The 25,623-nt window shown below is 32.7% G+C and overlaps 1 protein-coding gene across 1 annotated transcript in view; it reads left to right on the top strand.

The window, feature by feature from the left end:
* Window positions 1-25,623, top strand: part of LOC127726714 (uncharacterized) — a 74,994-nt gene that overhangs the window by 9,698 nt on the left and 39,673 nt on the right. The window contains exons 6-11 of the mRNA XM_052234186.1: window positions 924-1,045; window positions 10,550-10,751; window positions 13,544-13,671; window positions 15,602-15,748; window positions 17,782-17,918; window positions 20,173-20,239. Coding sequence (XP_052090146.1) covers window positions 924-1,045; window positions 10,550-10,751; window positions 13,544-13,671; window positions 15,602-15,748; window positions 17,782-17,918; window positions 20,173-20,239 — 803 coding nt within the window. The remainder of the gene's footprint in view (window positions 1-923; window positions 1,046-10,549; window positions 10,752-13,543; window positions 13,672-15,601; window positions 15,749-17,781; window positions 17,919-20,172; window positions 20,240-25,623) is intronic.

Here is a 25,623-nt window from a genome sequence, read left to right as displayed (position 1 = left end):
GAAGGATTGTGCCTGATATTCATATGATGAAGACATAATCTTTCAATCAGTTTAATTGAAGTCTGGAGCTGGCATGTCAGTTAACTGCTAGTAGTCTGTTGTTATTTATGTATTATTGTCATTTTGTTTATTTTCTTTGGTTACATCTTCTGACATCAGACTCGGACTTCTCTTGAACTGAATTTTAATGTGCGTATTGTTATGCGTTTACTTTTCTACATTGGCTAGAGGTATAGGGGGAGGGTTGAGATCTCATAAACATGTTTAACCCCGCCGCATTTTTGCGCCTGTCCCAAGTCAGGAGCCTCTAGCCTTTGTTAGTCTTGTATTATTTTTAATTTTAGTTTCTTGTGTACAATTTGGAGTTTAGTATGACGTTCATTATCACTGAACTAGTATATATATTTGTTTAGGGGCCAGCTGAAGGACGCCTCCGGGTGCGGGAATTTCTCGCTGCATTGAAGACCTGTTGGTGGCCTTCTGCTGTTGTCTGTTCTGTGGTCGGGTTGTTGTCTCTTTGACACATTCCCCATTTCCATTCTCAATTTTATTTTATTGGTAACTTAGATATATATGTAATATGACTCGTTTCGAAGCTGAGACATTTATACATATTTTGCCGCTTTGAATAGGAACATGGATAATTTTTTCATATCTGATATGATATCAGGATATTCAAAGTGTTGCTTTAATCAGAACTTTTGAAAACTGTGAAGGATATTTAAGGTATTTGGTATGCTTGTTACCCACCATCAGATGGCGTGTTGAAATGTTGTTTTTTTTCAATGGTAAAAATCCACACAAATCAAATGTATCATTTTGTAAGATTCACTTATATTGCACAGTTTTTAAACTGTCTGCCTTTAAAAACAGATGAAATGTAATTATGTTGTAGAATGTAACATGATTTTTTTTCTATTTAGACAGAATTTTGTCACCATTAGTAAGTCTTTGTTGTTTATGGACAGTGATAAACTGCAGACAGACCAAGACAGACAGTGTGATGCAGTTAGTTGATAAATGTTTGTCTCTACATGGTTTAAAGGTATTATTAAATGAGACGTTACAATTAATATTCTGAATTGTGCAAAATATAGAAAAAAATTCAGTACTCAACAAGGGTTCTGAAATTTGTTCACATAGTTTCAGTCATTTCTCAAACTGTTTAATGCATACTAGATTCACGACATCAACGGAATTGTATTGAGGATTATACTGCATTTACTTCAGGAAATTCTTACTGTTTTTGTCTCGCCTTGACCGAGTCAAAAAGCGAGACATAGGTATGCTGTTTCCGGCGTCAGCAGGGACGGCGGCGTCAGCAATGTATTAGTTTGTGATTAGGTCTAGTTCATGGTGAACCACTAGTGGTAGGTCAATGATATTTTGTATGCAGTTGTATTAGCATTGGCACATCTCATTACCATGGAGGTTAATTTGCCCCGCCCCCTCAGTCAAGGTCTATTGACTTTGAAATTTTGATTAGTTTACATGTATTAGTTTTGTGATTAGTTCAGTTTATGGGGAACCACTAGTGGTAGGTCAATGATATTTGGTATGCAGTTGTATAAGCATTGGCACATCTCATTACCATGGAGAATATTTTGCCCCGCCCCCTCAGTCAAGGTCTATTGACTTTGAAACTTTGCTTAGTTTACATGTATTAGTTTGTGATTAGGTCTAGTTCATGGTGAACCACCAGTGGTTGGTCAATGATATTTGATATGCAGTTGTATTAGTATTGACACATCTCATTACCATGGAGATTATTTTGGACCGCCCCCTCAGTCAAGGTCTATTGACTTTGAAACTTTTGCTTAGTTTTCATGTATTAGTTTGTGATTAGGTCAGTTTAAGGGGAACTGTTAGTGGTAGGTCAATGATAATTGGTATGTAGTTGTATAAGCATTGGAATATCTCATTTCCATGGAGATTATTTGGCACCGCCCCCTCAGTCAAGGTCTATTGACTTTGAAACTTTTGCTTCTTTTTCATGTATTAGTTTGTGATTAGGTCAGTTTAAGGGGAACTGTTAGTGGTAGGTCAATGAAAATTGGTATGTAGGTGTATAAGCATTGGCATATCTCATTTCCATGGAGATTATTTGGCCCCGCCCCCTCATTCATGGTCTATTGACTTTGAAACTTTTGCTTAGTTTTCATATATTAGTTTGTGATTAGGTAAGTTTAAGGGGAACTGTTAGTGGTAGGTCGATGATAATTTGTATGCAGTTGTATAAGCATAAGCACATCTCATTTCCATGGAGAATATTTGGTCCTTACCCCTCAGTCATGGTTTATTGACTTTGAAACTTTTGCTTAGTTTACATGTATTAGTTTGTGATTAGGTCAGTTTAAGATGAACCACTAATTTTAGGTCAATGATATTCAGTATGCAAATGTATTGGCATTTGCAAGTTTCATTTCCATGGAGATTATAACACCCCACCCCCTAATTATGGTTCATTGACTTTGAAACTTTTACATAGTTTACAAGTTACTGTTTGTGTTTAGGTTTGTTTAAAGGGAACGACTTATGAAAAGTCAATGGTATTTGGTTTGCAGTTGTATTAGCATTGGCACATCTCATTTCCATGGAGATTGTTTAGCCCTGTACCTTCAGTCATGGTTCATTGACTTTGAATATTTGCATAACTTGCATGTTTAAGTATTGCTATTTTAATTTCAACATTTGCATTATCAAAATAACAAATAGGCAAGACATATCTCTGTGTTAATAGTTTATTTCAACAAATGATCAAGAATGTCTTATGGAATGCAACAGTTTAGATTTGAAATGTTTTAATGTCTTAAAACTGTGAATTTCACAGGAATCTACCATGTTACTTTAGATTTTGTGAAACTAAATAAAAAGCAGAAGTTTGAAATTAATCATAAATTATGGATGATGCTGTATTCATCTTCGTGGTTTGATCTGTTTATCCCATGGCAGGTAATCGTTGTTTTCTTATTTTATTACCTGCGAGAACTTTTGAATATATCTGGTAATTGTTTCACTCTTTTAATTTGGCAAGAATTAGAAATCATTTTTCATTTTTAGACTTAGTGTCTAATCTGGTGAAGAAACTTGCATGCATTAGTATTACATAGTAAATAAAGCACAAGTTTGACTCATGAAAAATCTTTTTTTTTCTAGTATAAATTGAATAAAAGTTTTAATTTTTAACCGGATTTTCTAAGGAAAAATCGGTTATTGATTTGGGGATGTACGGCAGGTGGGCGGGCGGGCAGGCGGGCGGCTGCCAAACAGTGTCCGTTCATTTACATGCAAACTCTTTGACAAATTTTTTTCAAATTTTGATATGTTTTTTCCTGTGACTAAATGAAGGTCAAGTTCAATTTTCACGATTTTAGCTTCTCTCGTTTTTGAGTTTTCGACTTTTTAGAAGTCCAAATATATACTTATTATATGATTAAGTTATTTCCCTTTGAACAGAAATTGTGATTTGCAAATATCATTTTCATTAGATAATAATCTATTTTTATTAAAGAATATTTTTCATTACATTACATTGTGTAGATAAAATTGTTGACATTGATAGATAAGTTGCAGATCTATATTAGTTTGTGACAAATGAAAGAAAAAATATTGGGAACTATTAATTATATATATAAAGTTTGATTACACTAAGTGTTTTTAAATAATTTTCACCTGTTATTAGATAACAAAACATCTGGTAAATATCTTATCACACAATTATAATTGGAGTGACAGATTTATTTGAAAATTTTCTATTTCCTAAGTGTTGATGATAAGATCTGTAGGACAGTATAAATAAAGTTTGAAATTTACTGTTCATTATTAGACATTTTGAAGATAATTACAGATAAGTTTTATAGATTTTTAATAGATATTGTATTAATGATAAATGACATTTTGGATTTTTTTTCATCTTTTCTTTTGTAAATTGTTTGAAGAATTTTGTGGTTGGTTTGTTTGTTATTCTGTATTAACTTATTTTCTGAATGCAATATATATATTTTTTTTGATGAAGCAAACTCCTTTAAAAACTAAGCTTAGTTTGTCTATTAATAAACATGTATTTAGATTTCTGATTTTGGGCCCAGTTTTCAAGTTGGTCCAAATGGGGGTCCAAAATTATACTGTGTTTGATTTCAACATAAATTGAATATATATAGGGTTCTTTGAAAAGCTGAATCTAAACCTGTATTTATTTTCATTATTAATTAGATAATACCCCATTGAGGTCCAAAGGGTCCTAAATTAAACTTTCAAAAATTGAATTCTTGGGGTTCTTTGATATGCTTATGATAACAGTGTTATTAGATTTTGGATATTGGACCATAATGGGTAAATTTCCGATTTCAAATTTTTCAGTTCTTTGACCACATTCATTTTGAGTCACAAACCTATACTGTGTCAAATATTCAATCACAATCCAAATTCAGAGCTGTTTTAAGCTTAAATGTTGTGTCCATACTTGCTTAACTGTTCAGGGTTCGACCTCTGCAGGAAAATCCGGTTTGCTGTCACTCTGACAGCCTCTTGTTAAATTTAAATTGCTGATGGTCTTTGCTGAAATGTTATTAAACAATTTAGAATATAGCAAAGTGCTCTCAACCAATGAAATTGTAGGATTTTATGCTTCTTAATTGTGAAGAATAAATGTAAATCATGTTCTTAGTAAGGGATTATCCTATTGTTTAGGCCTATTTACAGTTCAAAACAAAGAGTTTCTATAAATGAGTTACAACTGCCACGAAGCACATTTATCAGCTTGAAAGGATTTGTGATTGAAACTGACAAACTGACTAATAAAACTTTAATTATGAAAAAAAATAAATAAATAAATAAATAATTAGAATATTTTAAAATAACTTCAAATTACTAAAAATTAAATTATACCAAAGCAATGCAAAAAAAGTTAAAAAAAAAAAGTTTTGAAATTAAATATAACCTAAATATTTAGCTAATATGCTTGCCAAAACTCAGATTTCTGGATCCGCAGTTGTTAAAAAAACTTATTTCCAATATTCTGATAAAAATAAAGGAATTTCATTTAACTTTTGAATACATTTAAAACTTTTAAAGGCATTTCGTTCGAACATGTCCTGACATAATGAAGTAGCATTTGATGTAAAGAGATGGACTGTGAAATAAAATTAAGCTTGAACTCAAATTTTGAATTTATTGATTTGAACTGTAAACAAACAAAAAGATAATACCTCACTAAAACATTACATCAATAACATTCATACTCACAATCATGAAACTTACCATTTCATTGTACTGTTGTGTCATCTAGTGCCTAAAACACAATGATCGAGTTATATATATTATCCAAAATCATAAGAAAGTCCTTACATCAACTAATTCATAAATGAAATAAATAAAAAGGAAGTCATGCATTTCCCAAAAACATTGCACTAACAATGGAACTAATTATTGAATACAATGTACAACCAATCAAGAGATCATTTGAGCCTTGAGCACTTTACAATATTCTAATAAAATTGAGAATGGAAATGGGGAATGTGTCAAAGAGACAACAACCCGACCATAGAGCAGACAACAGCCGAAGGCCACCAATGGGTCTTCAATGCAGCGAGAAACTCCCGCACCCGGAGGCGTCCTTCAGCTGGCCCCTAAACAAATATGTATACTAGTTCAGTGATAATGGACGTCATACTAAACTCCAAATTATACACAAGAAACTAAAATTAAAAATGATACAAGACTAACAAAGGCCAGAGGCTCCTGACTTGGGACAGGTGCAAAAATGCGGCTGGGTTAAACATGTTTTTTGAAAGTTTGTAAAAGAATGATAATCCCTTTCATCATGATAAGTACTCGCTAACACTCATACTTAATCATGAAGAAAGTGATTATTAAATTTAACATTCTCTTACATATACAAAGTAACTTGTCATGGAATAGAATTACTTAACAATATTGGTTACAAGCTTGATTGCTACTGTCAGGAGTGAAAAACACAGGTAAAAGGTGATTAGCAATCATTGTCCCATCATTAGCCAATATTTCTCAGAGGCATTACTATGGTTATTAGGATTATCAAACTTTACTGGAGTGGTAATTTTTTTTTTACTGGAAAAGCATTTTAAAAACAAAAACTAGTGCAAATGGCAATAAAAAAACCCAATCTCAATGAAATAACAGCAATTATTTCTGTAGAATAAACATTTTGTGACCTAAATCCCAGTCTACCATTTCAGTCATTGACCTTTCAGATTAGGTCATGTCTGGCAAATATGACTGTTTCTGGATACTTGGTACTAAACCTTATCTATTTAATGATGTGATTTTGCGTTTTGTTTGAAATATTTTTGTCAGATTAACTCAAGTCAAACAATCAAATAATATAATTATTTTCAAGTGACTTCAAATACTTGTATGATTTTTATACGACTGCAAAAAAATTTTGTGGTCGTATATTGGTATGACGTTGGCGTCGTCGTCGTCCGGCGTCGTTGTCCGAAGACACATTGGTTTTCGCACTCTAACTTAAGTTTAAGTGAATGGATCTCTATGAAATTTTACCATAAGGTTCAATACCACAAAAGGAAGGTGGGGATTGATTTTGGGGGTTATGGTACCAACAGTTAAGGAATTAGGGGCCAAAAAGGGGCCAAAAATAAGCATTTTTGTAACTTCCAGACATAACTTGTGTGTTAGTGTATGGATCTCTCTGACATTGTACCACAAGGTTCCATATCACAAAGGGAATGCTGGGATTGATTTTGGGGGTAATTGCCTCCAAATTTTAGGAATTGGGGGCCAAAAAGGGGAAAAAAACAAGCATTTTTCTAGTTTCATGACAATAACTTGTGTGTAAATGTATGGATCTCTCTGACATTGTACCATAAGGTTCCACATCACAAAGGGAATGCTGGGATTGATTTTGAGGGTAATTGCCTCCAAATTTTAGGAATTAGGGGCCAAAAAGGGGAAAAAAACAAGCATTTTTCTAGTTTCATGACAATAACTTGTGTGTAAATGTATGGATCTCTCTGACATTGTACCATAAGGTTCCACATCACAAAGGGAAAGCTGGGATTGATTTTGAGGGTAATTGCCTCCAAATTTTAGGAATTAGGGGCCAAAAAGGGGCCAAAAATAAGCATTTTTATAGTTTCCAGACAATAACTTGTGTTCAAGTGTATGGATCTCTCTGAAATTGTACTGCAAGGTACCAAACCACAAAGGGAAGGCTGGAATTGATTTTGGGGGTAATTCCCTAGAAATTTGAGGAATTAGGGGCCATAAAGGGGCAAAAAAACAAGCATTTTTCTAGTTTCAGGACAATAACTTGTGTGTAAGTGCATGGATCTTTATGAAATTGTACTGCAAGGTTCCATATCACAAAGGGAAAGCTGGGTTTGAGTTTGGGGGTAATTGCCCTAAATGTTTAGGAATTTGGGGCCAAAAAACAAGCATTTTTGTCGAGCCTTCGACTTTAGTCGAAAAAGCGAGACATAGCGATCCTACATTCCGTCGGCGTCGGCGGCGTCCACAAATATTCACTCTGTGGTTAAAGTTTTTGAAATTTTAATAACTTTCTTAAACTATCCTGGATTTCTACCAAACTTGGACAGAAGCTTGTTTATGATCATAAGATAGTATCCAGAAGTAAATTTTGTAAAAATAAAATTCCTGTTTTTCCGTATTTTACTTGTAAATGGACTTAGTTTTTCTGTCAGGAAACATTACATTCACTCTGTGGTTAAAGTTTTTAAAATTTTAATAACTTTCTTTAATTATCCTGGATTTGTACCAAACTTGGACAGAAGCTTGTTTATGATCATAAGATAGTATCCAGAAGTAAATTTGTTAAAAAAAATATTTCATTTTTTCCGTATTTTACTTATAAATGGACTTAGTTTTTCTGCCAGTAAACAATACATTCACTCTGTGGTTAAAGTTTTTAAAATTTTAATAACTTTCTTAAACTATCCTGGATTTGTACCAAACTTGGACAGAAGCTTGTTTATGATCATTAGATAGTATCCAGAAGTAAATTTGTTAAAAAAAAAATTTCATTTTTTCCGTATTTTACTTATAAATGGACTTAGTTTTTCTGCCAGGAAACAATATTTTCACTCTGGTTAAAGTTTTTAAAATTTTAATAACTTTCTTAAACTATCCTGGATTTGTACCAAATTTGGACAGAAGCTTGTTTATGACCAAAAGCTAGTATCTAGAAGGAAATTTTGTTAAAATTTGTACCTGTTTATCCGTATTTTACTTATAAATGGACTTAGTTTTTCATCCAGTTAACATTAAATACAGTCTGCAGTTAAAGTTTTTAAAACATTTATTAGATTCATAAACTATCCTGGATTTATACCAAACTTTGACAGAAGCTTCTTACAATCAAAAGATAGTATCTAAAGGAGTATTTTTATTGATTTTTTTTTCCTCATTTTTGTTGAGCCTGCGATTAACAGCAAATGTAGGCGAGACACTGGGTTCCGCAACTTCCGCGGAACCCTTACGAATTTTTCTTGTTTCCAGACAATAACTTGTGTTCAAGTGTATGGATCTCTCTGAAATTGTACAGTTCATACATGTGAACCTCCCGACGGGAGTACAATAATCCCTTTTCAGGGGTCTCCTCACGACCTCCCGTTGAAGACAAAAAAATCCCGTGCATGAAATATTTCATGAATGAAAAATTTCAGCCCAACATATCTGGTGTAACTGACATTACTGAAGTTATATTTTACCTGTAAATCAATTATCATGCATAATTATATGGCCTCACTTGTCACCTTGGGTGTCAAACAAACTGGTATTAAACGATTTTTACCTCAGGCTAACTGCCGTTGTGTAATAAAACTTTGTTTATTTAAAATGAATGTTGGGTTACTTCCCTTGATTTATCCTGTTTTAAGTTACTTTCCTTTAAATAATGTAAATTTTTAAAAGAATATAAATAAAATATAAATTGAACAAATAATCATAAAAGGATGGTAATTAAATGATTTTAAATGTTTTAGGACAAATAAAAAAATAATAATTTGAAAATTATTTGAGGGTTCTATACTTCCTTTCAAGGCTTAAATTGAAATTTATATAATTACTATGACCCATTATACTGTTTGAACATTACATTACAATCCATTCAGTCACGTCTCAGTCATTACAACTGAACGGACGTGCTGGGTCAGCTCTCCTTTACCCGCTATCTTCGATGAGGGTTTACTGTAACATGGATCAATGACTTACTACTTTCGATGACAGAAACCAATCCAACGCTGTACAGACTACGTTAGGCTATAATCCGCGTAGGGCTAATTCCCGCGTCAACATACACTCCAAAACCCATTATGGATGGGGGAGTGGTATGCCGAGTGACGTCCGAGGGCTGTATCCTAGGTGTTAGATGATGGACCACCATTTCACTGTCTCACGACTTTGGTCCTGATAATGCTTCCTGTCATCGTTAATACTACGTCCGAGACTCATCTACCAGTACTCCATCATCGATGTTAGCGGGCTGCCAAGCTGACCAATCTGGCCCTGAAAGCAGCCGTTGTGAAGACATAACATCAAAATAGTCAACAAAAGAAAAACCAAAACAACTCATAAAACCAAGATGGCGGCCTACCAAAATGGCGTCCTCCACCTGTTCCTGACCGATGGCACAAAATATTTAAACGCTCACCAAATGCCTGCGGGCACCGAGCCGACCGTGCAAGGGCTGTATAGCCAGTCAAGGTCGTTAAAAACTTCCATTTGTTGTACTGTTTGAATGTGTTACTTATCATGCATTAAAAATCTACTTGCATAAAGATAAAAATAAAAGATCTATTTGCAGATAGATAAGCAAGTGTTCTGATTGCAATGAATAATGGTAAAAAAGATATGACCTAAAAAATTTAAAGAACATACTGAAAAAGAAGAATGTTAGATTGAACAAGTTGAAAGTTTAAAAAGATAGAGAAAATTTATAAGTACAAAGGTACTATAAACATAATACATTCGGATGGAAAGTTGAAGAAAACACACTTTAACAGACAATTTCTACAGCACACGGTTACATTTACGACAGAATTTATGTCGATTAAAAACATCCTGATCTGAGTCCTAATCTCCAAAACTCCTGATCTTAGTTTCACAGTCCATCACATGTATGTGTACTGCAAGGAACCATACCACAAAGGGAAGGCTGGGATTGAGTTTGGGGGTGATGAATCATAAGGGGGTTCAAAAAAGTTGGGGGGGGGGGGGTTTTTTCCTTTTTTTCTTTAAAATTTTCCATTTTAAATTGGTTATTTCTGATTTATATATAAAAGCAAATAATAATGATATGGTTTGAATAGATAAATTAAAAATTTTTAAGTTCTTAGACCACATTTATTCTGTGTCAGAAACCTATGCTGTGTCAAATATTTAATTACAATCCAAATTCAGTGCTGTATCAAGCTTGAATGTTGTGTCCATACTTGCCCCAACTGTTCAGGGTTCGACCTCTGCGGTCGTATCAAGCTGCGCCCCAGCGGAGCATTTTATTTTCCTTTATTATATATTTCTTTTTTTATTTCAGAACTTAGAGTTACCTCCCATAACCCTCCTTCCTCTGTCACTAATACTGACAGGACAACACTATTTTGACACACCATCAGTGACTGACATAGTCTACATGACAGCTGGCATGGCTTACTTCAGAAGGGATGACCAGAAAGCTAAGGAGTATCTAAATCAAGTCGAATTACCAGAGTTCAAAGGATATACAGCATATCTTATAGGTAATTGTTCCTATCAGAGGTGTTCCATAATCAATCATGGTGGGGGTATGGGAGGTTCTCAAATTAATTAATTGTAGGTGCTTACATTTTCCTTAGAATTTTTAAGTACAATAAGTAAAATTAACATTTTACATTATGGGTGTTTGGGGGCACCCACTTCTTTAAAAAGTGCCTCTCATGCTCCCCACACATGTTTAATTCTGGATCAACCTTCAGTTTAAAGGGTTCATTTTTTATTGTAAAACACAATCAAAAGAGTGATTTTTTAACTTAATGTGTGTACTGTGAGTATACCTCAAAAGACATGGTTTTTATACGACGGCAAAAAAATTTTGCGTTCGTTTATTGGTATGACGTTGGTGTCGTCGTCGTCCGAAGACACATTGGTTTTCGCACTCTAACTTTAGTTTGAGTGAATGGATCTCTATGAAATTTTACCATAAGGTTCAATACCACAAAAGGAAGGTTGGGATTGATTTTGGGGGTTATGGTAACAACAGTTAAGGAATGAGGGGCCAAAAATAAGCATTTTTGTAACTTCCAGACATAACTTGTGTGTTAGTGTATGGATCTCTCTGACATTGTACCACAAGGTTCCATAACTCAAAGGGAATGCTGGGATTGATTTTGGGGGTAATTGCCTCAAAATTATAGGAATTAGGGGCCAAAAAAGGGGAAAAAAACAAGCATTTTTCTAGTTTCAGGACAATAACTTGTGTGTAAGTGTATGGATCTTTCTGAAATTGTACTACAAGGTTCCATATCACAAAGGGAAAGCTGGAATTGAGTTTGGGGGTAATTGTCTCAAAATTTTAGGAATTAGGGGCCAAAAAGGGGCAAAAAACAAGCATTTTTCTAGTTTCAGGACAAAAACTTGTGTGTAAGTGTATGGATCTTTATGAAATTGTACTACAAGGTTCCATATCACAAAGGGAAAGCTGGGTTTGAGTTTCGGGGTAATTGCCCTAAATGTTTAGGAATTTGGGGCCATAAAGGGGCCTAAAAACAAGCATTTTTCTAGTTTCCAGACAATAACTTGTGTTCAAGTGTATGGATCTCTCTGAAATTGTACTGCAAGGTACCATACCACAAAGGGAAGGCTGGGATTGAGTTTGGGGAGCATTTTATTGATTAGATAATTCTAGTAGTAAACTGTCGCATTTAGATGAAGGTCATATTCTAATTCAACAGGAGAGATAACATTAAAATGTATGTGTTTACCTAATACCGTAAATTGGGAAATTTTGTCGTCAGGATATTTTGGCGGTTTTCTCTCGAAAGTCATGTGTTTTATTTTGGTGTGTGTAATTTTGGTGCTTCGTCCAAATGATATGTTTAATTTTGGAACAACAGTAGTGAGCAAGCGCAATCATATTTGCCTTTATTTACCTGTTTATTGACAAAATATCATTGAATTTCTCAAACTAGAAACACGACAAAGTTAACTTAGTGAAGGAATCGGATACGATTGCAATCACAAATAATTCCGTTTATCGTGGTTCCAAGCCGAAAGAAAATATGAAATAAAATCTTAAACATTAAAATCACTTTTTAAATAGATTATTTATTTTTTACAATTGCAGTACATGTTAATCTGTTGACGATCAAGGATTTAAATTTTATATCTATGCCTCTGACAGTACTTGTTAATTAATTGAAGATAAAGGATTACACGGAGTTTTGATATTCTAATCACCAATAACGGCATCTAATCAGCAATAGCCTGGCATATTTATGACATGTGTGAATAAAAATTCATGTGGTGTTTTCTTAACAATTTCAGAAAATTGACAATTAAGTAAAAATTATATAGTGTTGTTGTCAAATTATACCAGGTATTTATTTGCAGATTTGGCAATGTATAGAATTGTAGGAAATATACAGAAGATATAATAACATAAAATATTTTACCCAACAATTAACATTACGATATTGTTGTACCGGTACACGATTTTGGCATTTCAATTTTTAGTGTTTGCTTTATTTTCCTGTGTTTAATTTTGGCACTTTCATTGGAGGCACCAAATAAACCAAAATAAAACTACAACCAAAATAACCCAATTTACGGTACATAGACATAAATCAATACACATCAATGATGTGTTTTTGTTCATAAAAAAATCTAAAAATAGTCGATAGCAGCTGATTGGGCAGTGTAGTTTATGCAAATAATTTTATGGAAGGAACCTTTTGTCAATAAGATAAATTTATTTCTCAAATTCTGTATGCATTTAAACAGGTTCTGACCAGTTTGGTCAATTTTGATAAATCACACGTTCATAAAATTTCTCTTGTGTAATTTGTTGCTATATCCATTCAGAACATTGCACTCGGCATTTTCCATTGCATCATTAGAGAAACAAATTCTACCATTTTACCTAGTTGGTTACAATATTTATCCTCTCTGTATAGTTAAGTTTTCAAATTTAAAAAAGTGCTCTATTAACTTTTCATTTTAAATTTTGAAATTTTAACAATCTCGAGTGGTTTTAAAAATATTGTACTCAAGGGGGTTGTAGGGTAGAATGAAAAAAGTGGATGCAGGGAAAATGTCAAAGAGACAACAATCTACCAACACAAATATTCAAAAGCTATCTACACAGTTTCATGAAATCAGCTCATCCACTACACCTACAATTTTGATTCCAACATCTAATAATATCTAAATAGCTTTGAATAGATTTAATCATACTAGTTGCACTTGTACGAACGAGGAAGTATTTTCGCAATAAATATGTAATTCCAATTCCTTAACATCATTTTTAACAAGTTTCATCATTGTGTGATTTCAGCATGCCAGGATTACTACAGTGAGAATTATGTAGAAGTATTAACCACTCTGGCCATTGACCACACTGATATGACCAGTAGATTGAAGGCTCTGCATTGTCATTTGTTTGGTTTAGCATTGTCTAAGTTGGTAAGTTGACATTCAGGTATTTTTATGGTGACATTCTGAAATATGAAATCAATAATTATTCCCTCCCTCCATAGGAAAGGGTATACTTGTTTGTGTGTTTCTATTTATCCATCTTTCCTTTTTCTGTGAAGAAAACTGTAATGAGGTGATAATTACTGTATCACTCTTTTTACTCTACACACATAACATGAAAATGTACGTATCACTTTTTTTGCTTTACACACATAATACACATAACATGAAAATAATATGTATCATTCTTTTTGCTCTACACACATGCACATAACATGAAAATATATATATATCAAGGATCCAGAAATTTTTCCAGACAATTTCTGTCATTTTGAGATTTTTGAAAAGTTGGTGCCCCTTTTCAAATTGTCGATATCAACTTGACTATATTCATAGCATCAACGAACATGACCGGAACTTGTATTGCTGTTTCATTGCATTTACTAAGTAAATGTCTTACCATATTACCATGAAGGACAGTTTAGGGAAGGCAACAGTCTAAAATTGAAATGATTTTAATGACTCAAAATGGTTAATTTCTCAGACATTGCTTACGTTTCTTTCGATTTGACAAAAGTTAAAACCGGAAGTTTGCGATATTTTAAAGTACGAATAATTCCGGATTCATTTCCGGGATTTGTTGTGTTTATCAAATTGACAGGAAATCACCGGCTTTTTTATTTTATTACCTTTAAAAGTGTTTGAATATAACAGATAATAGTTGCACTCGTTTAATTTAGCATGAAATCAATTTACATTTTACGATTAAATATTAAATTTGCTGAAGACAATTTCAAGCATGCGTATTACATAGTAAATAAAGCACATGTGTTACTCATGAAAAAATACTTTTTTCTACGTAAATTTAGATTTAATTTTTAAATCAGAATTGATGACTATCTTTGATGAAAAGTAAATAAATAATGAATACACTTGTCAGGGAACTTTAATGTTTTAAAGATATTATTCTGAGCTTGTGATCACTGTCAGGTGTGAATTAAAACCACAGGTAAAAAGTGATAAGCGATCATTAGCCAATGTTTCCCGGAGGCATTGATATAGATATTAGGAGGGCCTTCAGGATTATCAAACTACTGTAGTGGCAGTTTTATTACAGGAAAGGGATTATAAGCAAAAACAAGTGATCACAAGTGCAAAATGGCGATTAAGAAATCCGATTTCAAACATTGAGTCAATGAAATGACCGAAATTACTTCTGTAAAAAAATAAAATTTGTCCTAAATCCCAATTACTCGTTTAGGACAAATAGTTTCATCTTAGGACATGACTGGCAAATATGACCGTTTCCAGACCCTTGATATATATCACTTTTTTTGTTACACACACATACACATAACTTGGAAATATGTGTATCACTCTTTTGCTGTACACACATATACACATGCAAATATTTGTATGACTATAATTACTGTACACACAATTTTATTGGGGTCTATTAATGTCTTTAACTTTAAAATCAATATGAAAATAAGGAGATGTGATATGATTGTCAATGAGACAACTATCATCCAGAGACCAAATGACGTAGATGCAAGAAGCTTAAGATCACTGTTAGTCCTTTAACAATGAGCAAAATTGATACTGTATAGCAAGCTACACCTGCATAAAAGACCCCCACATAATAAAATGTCAAACAATTCAAACAAGAAAACCAACAGCCCGACTTATCATAATACAAAATACTAAAAATAAATATGACAGACAGCCATCAAGGACAACCATTGAATTACAGACTCCTAACTTAAAGACTGGCTCATACAGAATGTGGCTGGGTTAAACATGTTTGTGTGTGCTGAATCCTCCCATTAACATTTCTTTTTAACCCAAAAACATGTCTGTTCTTAATGTATACAATTGTATAACTTTTAACTTCAGTTTCATGCTACTTCAATTTCAGGAGAAGCACCAGTGTGCAATACAGAAGTTCAGGGAGGCATTAGAACATGATTTCTCTTTCCTACTACCACTGTATAACATATCTCTAGAATACAGATCCCTAGGGATGACACTGGCTGAGTTAGAATCTCTTAATCTGTTGTCAACAGTGAGTATACCATACATACCATATATAAAAAATAGTTGATTTCTATGGAAGACTCTCGATAGTTTTAATTACTGTAAATTCAGAAATTATTGAGAGGTTTTTAGTATACATTGTAAAAAATGGGACTGGGTGAATATCGCAATAATAAGAATTCTGAATTCTTATATATACAGTTAGCTCTCGTTGTCTCGAACTCGGTTGACTCGAAATTTCGGATGACTCGAAGTTTACTTGTGGTCTCAAACTTTGTTTCATATAAATATATGTAATTCGACTCCTAATAAGTCGAAATTGGATGAATCGAAATTTCGGTTGACTCAAACTAAATTTACGGTCCAAAGGTTAACAAAAGCATTCAAAATTCATTATTTATCTCAATCTAATACACATATGTCAAAACATGACCTCAGGGATTTAAATAGATTGAAGAGTTAATCTGACAATACACATGTAATTAAATTTCCGGTCACTGACCACTGAATCGGTTTATGACATTCTTTTTCCACGAGTGTTTACCTCATATTATCTTTGATCACCATGATAAATAATTAGTGATGCATTGTTATAGTTTATGAAAAATTATTTAAAATGTTTTAAAAACAATTAACTGTAATCATACTCTAATGAGCTTGGTTGTGTATAAAGTAAGGATTAAGACTTCCATTGGTGATCAACTCAAAACTACTCAATCAGCGTCTTTAATCTTTTTGTATTTTCTCTTGCAGAAAAAGATTGAAATGAAAGAAAATGAAAAATCTAAAAATCTCTTGTATACGAGAATGAACAATTTTGTCAACTTTAGATAACGCTAAGATTGTTTGGAAATTACTCTCTCGGCTAAAATCCACAGTAAAAAATTGTAACTGTACAAAGAAATAAATGAGGGACGAAAACTTAAAATGTTATTATAGTAATGAAAGACCATAACATACAAATACATAGATTTGAGACCAGCATATCGATCCCCTACCCATATTCATCCGGATTTATTTTAGCCTTATCAAGCTAAGCAAGAGTTGTGTCCCTTGGTCTGTCAAACTTCTGGTTTTCGTTTGAGTCAAACTATGGGTTTCTCTGGTCTGGCTAACTTGGAGATAATGAGAGTAGACTGTATATATTTGTATGCACCTTTTCCTGTAATCGCAATGATTATTCTCACATTTTGGTCTGGCATGACGAAATTGCAATAATCATGATAATAAATACATGCAATCATTTCCTAATTTACATGAATCTTAGTTTAATCTGTAAGTAGTTCCTTGTGGATCTTGTATTAAGTATCATATTTCAGGATTTCATATTGAAGATATTAGTTATGGATATTTGCTAGACACAAGTTCAATGAGGTTGAACATCATTGTTCTAACCTGTACATTGGTACACTTTCATGGCATTCATAATTAGTGGATGGGAAAAATCTATCTCAGGAAATTAGCAACATTTTTATGAAATGGTCATATATTGCTGTATCAAGAGTAGCATCGATAAAGTAAATGATATGGTGAATAATAACATATTTGTTTACGAAAACATTCGGTTCTGCATATGTAATAGCTGCAGAATTGCCCTAGGCATATTTCTGCTCTGTTCTTAAAGATGTCATAGGCGTTCTTAAAAGCATGCAATAGCTGACGAGGAAGATGCTCATGTTGTCAAAGTTGAAACTGAACATGGGGACATTGACATTATAATATTCATGAACTATATCGTGTATAAAAATACAAACTGTTGGAGAGCATAGTATTTTCGTTGTAATAATCATGATAATGAAAATATTTCAGTGGAGAAAACAAAAATGTATGTATCTTGCCAGAGACTTAATTAAATTTTTCTGCTTTATTAAGCATTTGTTAAATATGTGATAAATAGATTATAATATATCCTTTTCCATATCACCCCTAGTATCATCTCTCGACCCATGTGAGCCCTTGAGTTGCGCAATGGGCTGATATAGGAGTATCTGGATGATACCCTGGCCGATATTGAAAATGACATGATTATAGTCTATAGTTACAGCAATTTTCTATTGACAGGCACTACAGAATGCTGATATTAAACCAACAGATTACAGTCAGGACATGTTTACACAGATAACGCATGAGACAAATGGAGAAGTAACATTGTGTCAAGTCCTGTATACACTAGCATGTAGATGTTCACAGCTAAATATGTGAGTCTTCTTGGGATAAAATAAGTTTTTCATTTTGCAGGTCATTATTCAAACTTGGGTAATGTTGAGTAGTATTATTGAAAAGAAAGGATACGGGGTGTCCATCCATGACACAAAATCAGTCCATGCACAGCAAAAAACACAAAAAGCAAAGGAACAGCTCTTTTATTGCTGTTCTCCATCTCTAAAGTCACAATGAGGCCTTCAACATGGAGCAAAAACTCTAACCTCTCTGAAAGTTTAAGACTGCTCCTAGCACTGGTTTAAGTGGAATTCTTTTCAAACAGACGATCACACCACAACTGAATTAAAGAACAAAGCCATGGAGTAATATCAATAAAAGAAATCTAGCAAAGAAATCAAACATTTAGTTTGTTTATTTCTGTGAATTTATTGGTTTTATCTGGTATTGCCTTAAGATTATTAAATGACCAATGTTTTTGACTAGGTAGACTTTAGAATAAATGATTAATGAAATAAATATTGGTATATTTAGGTGTCTGAGGAACTAATTATTCATTTATATTAGCTTTAAATTCAATGGATTAGTTTATATAGTAATTTACTTTTAAAAAAGTATATTAGCTTTAAATTCAATGGATTAGTTTATATAGTAATTTACTTTTAAAAAAGTATATTAGCTTTAAATTCAATGGATTAGTTTATATAGTAATTTAGTTTTAAAAAGTAAATGTGTACCTATCAAAAGTCAAATTAGTCCCTTATTTGTGTTTCACAGTCCTCTTAGGTTTAAAAACATAAAATTCTAACTTTCTAGAATGTTTGTGTATAGAATGAAGTTGTGCATCTCTCTTTGTATGTTCATTTTCGTAAGTTTTGCACAAGATGGTAAAACTCAGTGTTCCAATTTTGTGTAATAAACTACTTCCCAAAACCTTTAAACTTACTACAATATTTGTGTATTGACAGTAGTTCTGCATCTACTGGTATTTATTTGTAGATAAATTTCAGTGAAATTCTTGAATATAGAGAATACTCATATTTTGTAAAGATTTGTCCTGTTATACATAATTCACTTTGGATATTGTAGTTTGCATTGGTTTTGGAAAAGGAGAAGGTCTGGTAATGGCTTATTTCGGCCTAAAATTTGAAATACATCTGATGAAAGATTTTGGACATTTTTTCAACACATTAGTGTCTACTTCAGTCGATTCAGTTAGTTTATGTTAAAGATTTTATCATTAAACACGATACAATTCAAGCCTAAATATGAAAAATCTATCAAATATGTCATAAAACGTCACTTTTCAGAATGTTTTTGTCTAAAATGGAAGTGGCCACATTCGTGTTCAGTCTTGACCTTTATCTATGTCAGGTATTATCATTAAATACAACATATATTTAAATATTAAGACTGAAAACAAGTGTGGCCACTTCCATTTTAGACAAAAAACGTCTGGAAAATAGCACAAAGGCTAAAATTGTGAAGATTTCAGTATTTTTGCATGAAATAATGATGCTAGTACCTGATGTATATCCACTGTATTGTAAAAAAACAGCCCATATTTATGTAACAAAAGTATTCTTCTTTCCAATAAATAGCTAAAAGTTTACATTTCTAACAACTTTATAAAACACTATATTTGGGGCCAAAAAGGGGTCTTACTAGGGAGCCTACTCCTTTGTATAAATCAAAAAGTAAAATAAAATACTGAAATTCCAAGGAAAATTCAAAACGGAAAGTCCTTTATCAAATGGCAAAATCGAAAGCTCAAACACATCAAACGAATGGAAAACAACAGTCATATTCCTGACTTGGTACAGGCATTTCCTTATATAGAAAATGGTGGATTAAACCTGGTTTTTTTTCTAGCTAAACCTCTCACTTGTATGACAGTGGCATAGATACCACTTTTCCTACTGGTGAAGAAAAAGATTCTTCTTAAAGAATATGAAATGCTAGTGTTATTATCATGTATAGGGCCTGAAAATTGCAAAAGTCTTTAATAATACAATCCAGCCATTAGAGTATTTAACCAATTTTTTCAATATATTTCTGTTAGTTTCATTGATGGGGATTGTTTTTTTACACATTCAACGGTAAAAAGTTGAGAAAACAATTTATCTGGAGATGGAGTTCTTTATATCATAATTTTGCTGATGAACTGTAACCTGTACTGTAGTGGTGGCAGGCTGAAATGATCTGTGCAATCAGGTCTTGTCAAGTTACTCAAACCACTCGTTGAAGAGCCGCTAGATAATAAATATTAATTTACATTTTTGTTAATTGTAGGTACGAAGATGCTTCCCAAAGATATCTGGATTTGCTTGTGTACTTAAATGACACCAGTACTATACAAGTAAAGTAAAATGTTTATTAAAAAACAGAATTTAGGGGAACTAATTGTTTGAATACAAATCTCTGTAAGAAACCACCCACTATACATGGTCCACAAGGAGTTGTTGCAAAGGCTTTTTTTACATGCAGACAATACTTCTACAGTAGGCTGCTCATCATCATCCTGAATAACATGAAATATTTGCCACTGGACATTAGTAAGAAACAATCAATATATGAGGCATTTGATTAAATGTTCACATTGCAACCAGGTGTTGTCCTAAATATGCATGACACATTTGCCACTAGATGTTAAACAAGCAACAATCAATCATAGCAACCAGATTTGGGTGCAATTTTATACAATCTGCACAGCAAAAATAAAGCCACTTCTAAATTGGTTTTGTAGCTAAAAGAGAAAAGACTAGGTAAACCTGTCTTTATTCCCCAGTGGCCAACCTTGCGAGACCCTCATGGGTAGTAAAGGTTGTTAAACAACCCCTAGCAGTCTTCAAGATAAACTTTTAAATCTACAGGCCCGAAGCTGAATTTTATGAAAAAATTAGTTAGATTCTATTGGCTTGAAGAGATGATTTTTCCAGGCCCAACAGCATTTTTACATGCCTGGGATGGTGGGCCTGTGGTTGAGGGTGAAGACTGCCCTAGTAGTATTCCACAGTCAACCATTTTGGTGAAGGTTATGAGTGAGACCTGTCGCTGCTTTGTCTGAAAGACAGTTATTGCTGGTTCTGTTCAGTAGAGCATGTCAGTGACACAACCAAAGTCAGGGGAAAATTGTTCAGTAGAGCATGTCAGTGACACAACCAAAATCAGGAAAAACTGTTTAGATTCCTATTAAAATAACAAATTAACAATAAATTGTTTCTTAAAATGTCTTTTGTAATTTCAAATTACCAAAATAATTATAAATGTGAACAAAATATCATTTCTACTTATCAGTTAAGAGATATGAAGTTATAACTCTATTTTTAATTAAATTCAAGTAATTACTTAAAATGAAATACACATCAGGTGATAAATACATTTAAAATAAAAAATCAGCGTTAAATTTTAGATAAAGTAAGCAGATTTCAAATTTCACAAATTTCAAGAAAAGAAGTAATAAAAGAGAACAAGTTTGGCATTTCTATATGATCTAGGGGAGGTAATTCACATTAAAATTTAAAATATTCTCAATTTGCCTTTTGCTGTGTAAATGCAATGGCAAATTAATCTCACTTTCAGGGATATACGAGAAAAAGTACAAGCGCACCATGGAAAAGAGAAAGCAGGTCAAATTATAATGTCCATATAAACCTTAATGCAGTATTGTGGAATACAGCATTCAAGGAACATGCAAGCCTATCCCCAGTGTGATTTCTACACTGGGACATGAATGTTGAAGAAATAAGAGGATATGGCTCCAGAGAACAGATGAAATGTACACATTGTATATATTGTTCTTAATTTTTTTCATTGTACAAAGAAATATTTTTCAAACAAACCAGGCAGAAAAGCAGAGAAGGTTAATGTAAGACTTATTGTTGGAATGAGTAAAACACCTATCGCAGCAGCAGGTTACTACAAGTTTGTCACCACCATCAGCTCGAGGTATTCAGAATATGTGCAACAAAATACTCCCTGAAATAGAAGAAAAAACAGAGTGATATGAAAATGAGGCAAGAAAGATTCAAAAATGCAAAGACAAAATTCACATGGAATGTACAATTGCAACTAAAAATTGTATTCTGGAGCGGGAAACACACGTTTTCAACCTAACACTGAAGTTGTATATAGCTTGGCAGAAAGAATTACACAGCAACATGATATAATTGGTTTAGTTGTACATAATAAACTAAAGGGTAAACACCTGAGACAATCAGGTAAGCCCTTATTATTGGGTAAAGACTGTACTGCAACAATTCTGTAAAAAAAAGTATTATAGATGAAAAAACATGGGCAAAAGAGTTGCTGCAAGAGCTAAAGTCATCAAATGACATGGAAGTCCAATACCTTACAACAGACCCAGACAGTGGTGCTTATCAAGCAGCAGATGAATTACACATAGATGGCATAACAAAGACTAAACCTTTTCACCAGTTTGTTACTAGACACACATCAAAGAACTGCACTCTTTTCATAAAGAAAAATAACAGCCTATTTGAGAATTTGAACAGAAATATGGCTTAATAAAGAACTTAGATTCAAAACAAACATCTTTTCGAAATGTGTAACTGTGAAATCTGTAAAGCTTTTGCAAAGTTTGGAAATAAAATAGATTTAATACACAACAAATTTAACTTTGCTGCTGATGCAATTGTTGATTGCTATCAAGATTGGAATTTGAAATGTTCATAGCACTCTTGCTTATGCACAGGGGACAATTGGATAAGAAAAAGTGCTTTGCTCATGTTGCTGGGTTAAAAAAAATTGGAATCAATTCTTGGCTTTCTCCTTGGATGGGTGAATTACAGAATGTGGCCCGACTCATTCTACAGCACACACTCAATATAGGTGCTGCAATCTCCATATATCTCTTTGTTCAATTGGTGCAATAAAAAATAGTCCTCTAAGCTGTGAAATATTTGTGAAAACCTCACAAAAATAAGAAATTTTAAATTGTAAGAAAACTCTCGATCCATCTGTGTCATGGGCAGAAAGGCGAGCAATATTGTTTGATATGTACGAAAGACACCAAGATGAGATTTGTTACCAAAAAAATATGCTTTTGTCACCTCCAAAACAGATGATGGGATATGATGACCACCCTTATCACAAGTCAGCAAAAAGGGGAAACCATCTAGATAAAGCAGTATAACCTTTCATAAATGGTGGATGTGATTTACAACAAGTTCCTGATTCTGACAGCGTATGTGTTCCTGATTGAGATCTTGTTTTTCAAAAATGAGATGATGTACAATAATACAACATGTTTTTTCACAAAAATGGCTGAAATTCTTGTTCTTCAAGAACTATGTATTTAGGAATTTCAAGTGAATCATTTTTGAAAATCTATGAATTCTCTCTTTAATTCTTTCACCAGAAGGTTATTTAACATCAGTATACCCATAGTCAGATGTATAAGTTGCATCAGTCCATACTATAAACCCTCTCTCATTGTATGAAGTAACAGATTTATACAATAATTTTGTTTTCTGCTTTTGCTAAAATCCTTCCATAATGTTTGTGAAAAATGCCTGTTTTGAATATTGTATGGGCGTGTTGTGCACAAGGCAGATAATAGAAAAACAGGGCTTCACTGCTGCTTGAGTCCAGTCTTGAAAGTGCTTTCATTTGTATAATTCTTGCCAGATTTTTATGAAAGTTATATCAGAGGTTTACAAATGTATATTAGAAATGGACAATTTTGACAATCAATGCTGATCAATTATTTTTAAATGAGTTATGTCCCTTCAAAATATTAATTATTTAGAAAATGGTATTGTAAGCACTCTCAAGTGTACAGTTCTTGCCAAATTTTTAGCAAACTTACATGTATATCCAGTTTATATCAGCACTGCTTGGGACAAGTTCGAAAATCAGTGCCGATCAACTTTAAAAAAAAAAAAAGAAGAGTTATGCCCCTTACAAATATTTGTTTTCTGGTGCTCTCAAATTTGCAAACCATATTTTTATCAAACCTTTAAAGGTTTATATCAGCCTACAAAAATCAGTGCTGATCAACTATCTTAAAAAGAGTTATGTCCCTTGGAAATATTTATTATATGGAAAATCGCATTGTAAGGGCTTTCAAGTCTACATTTTTTTGAGATATTAATAAAAAAAATTTAGAACAAAAAAAAATATTTTTTTTAGTTATTATTGCTCTTGACCAGATAAAATGTGTGCAACACAAGGGAAATTAGAACTCTGTTCTTTTATTATTTATATTTTAGTAAGCTTGATTCTGTATCTATACTTCTAAAATAACGAGGTCCAATTTGTTAGCCAACATGACACAAAAACAACGAATCAAAGAATTCAACTGTATATATAACTCAGGGCTCACGCTAACAGGCGACTGGGGCGACAAAGTTGCTCTCCCGTCCGTCACTTCGCTTTGCCCGACCGTCAAAAGCGAAATCTAGTCGCCCTGTTGTTCAAGATACTCGCTTTCAGGGCTCACACTACTTCAGAATCAAAGGGAGAAGTGACTTCTCTTTTTGAAATTGAGAGGGAGAAGTGGTGAGATTTGAAAGAGAAGTGCTCGTTCTTATTTTTTTTATATTGTTCAATTTGTACCTTGGTATACAATTAAAGTAACAGTTTAAATTCAAAGTTGTTTAATTTTATCATATCTAGTTGAACAATCATATTAGTCCTCTTATCAGGAAAAAACAATTAAATATCTGGCAATAATAAAAAAGATTATCAAAAAGGAAAAGAAAGTTGTTATATCAATTAAAATTCAATTAAAAAAGTTATTAACTGATATAGGACAATGGTGTTGATTAGAAATTACACCATTCCAGGCCCTTTTGTTTTCCACATAATTAATATTACCAATAATTAACAAGTTCTGGGTCGAATCCAATACAGATACCAATAGTATATGTCACATGTAGTTTCCGGTTGTAGTTCTTCCTTTATTCTTCCCTCCACTTTCTGGAGTACCACTACTATATTGTAGTAAGAAAACCATGACGGGTTCAAACAGAAAGATTTTAAAAGCAGAGAAAACTGTGCACCTTATGATCAGCATGACTTTATCAAATGACAATATGAATACTGAAAATCCAGGCTAAAAAATAAGGCATAGGTACTTTATTCAGTCACAGACCAACGATGTCGCGGATGTGTTCTAGTGTTATATTAAAATTCCATTACACCTTTGTTTGATATGACAATTGATAATTATATTCTGATAATATTGATATGACAATTGGTATTTATATTCTGATAATATAATTACTGGTATCCATTTTTACTTTACAAATTTGAATAAAATGTATTACCAATACATGTACCATAATGAATTTAACAATTGGAGTGAGAAAAACAAGTTTTTTTTTATTTAAATGAAAATGGGACAGGAACATTACCTCTGTGATTAAACTTTACTAAAAAAGTTTTTTACACATATATGGGCAAATGACTTATGAACTGTATAATGAAAAAAAACATATATGAATTATCCAATTATCACATTTATGTTAGAAATATATTTTTAAACTCATATTTTATTTTTTGAATGTAATATTCTGCTGCTACCACATTATTATTGTGAATTGAATTGTGAATCTATAGAACATAATTCTAGCTTCTAGTAATTCCTGATTGAGCTTTGATTAAAGTGAAATTAGCAAAAGATTTACCCGCTTAAATTCAATTTTATATAAAACATTTAAAATATAGTGATAATTTAACCTTAATGGATTGTTTTTGATTAGTTATTGTTTTTACATT

The sequence above is a fragment of the Mytilus californianus genome, unplaced genomic scaffold (assembly GCF_021869535.1).
Source record: "Mytilus californianus isolate M0D057914Y unplaced genomic scaffold, xbMytCali1.0.p SCAF_18, whole genome shotgun sequence".
Lineage (NCBI taxonomy): Eukaryota > Metazoa > Mollusca > Bivalvia > Mytilida > Mytilidae > Mytilus > Mytilus californianus.
The sequence above is the reverse complement of the archived record's forward strand: the minus strand, read 5'-3'. Positions and strand labels throughout refer to the sequence as shown.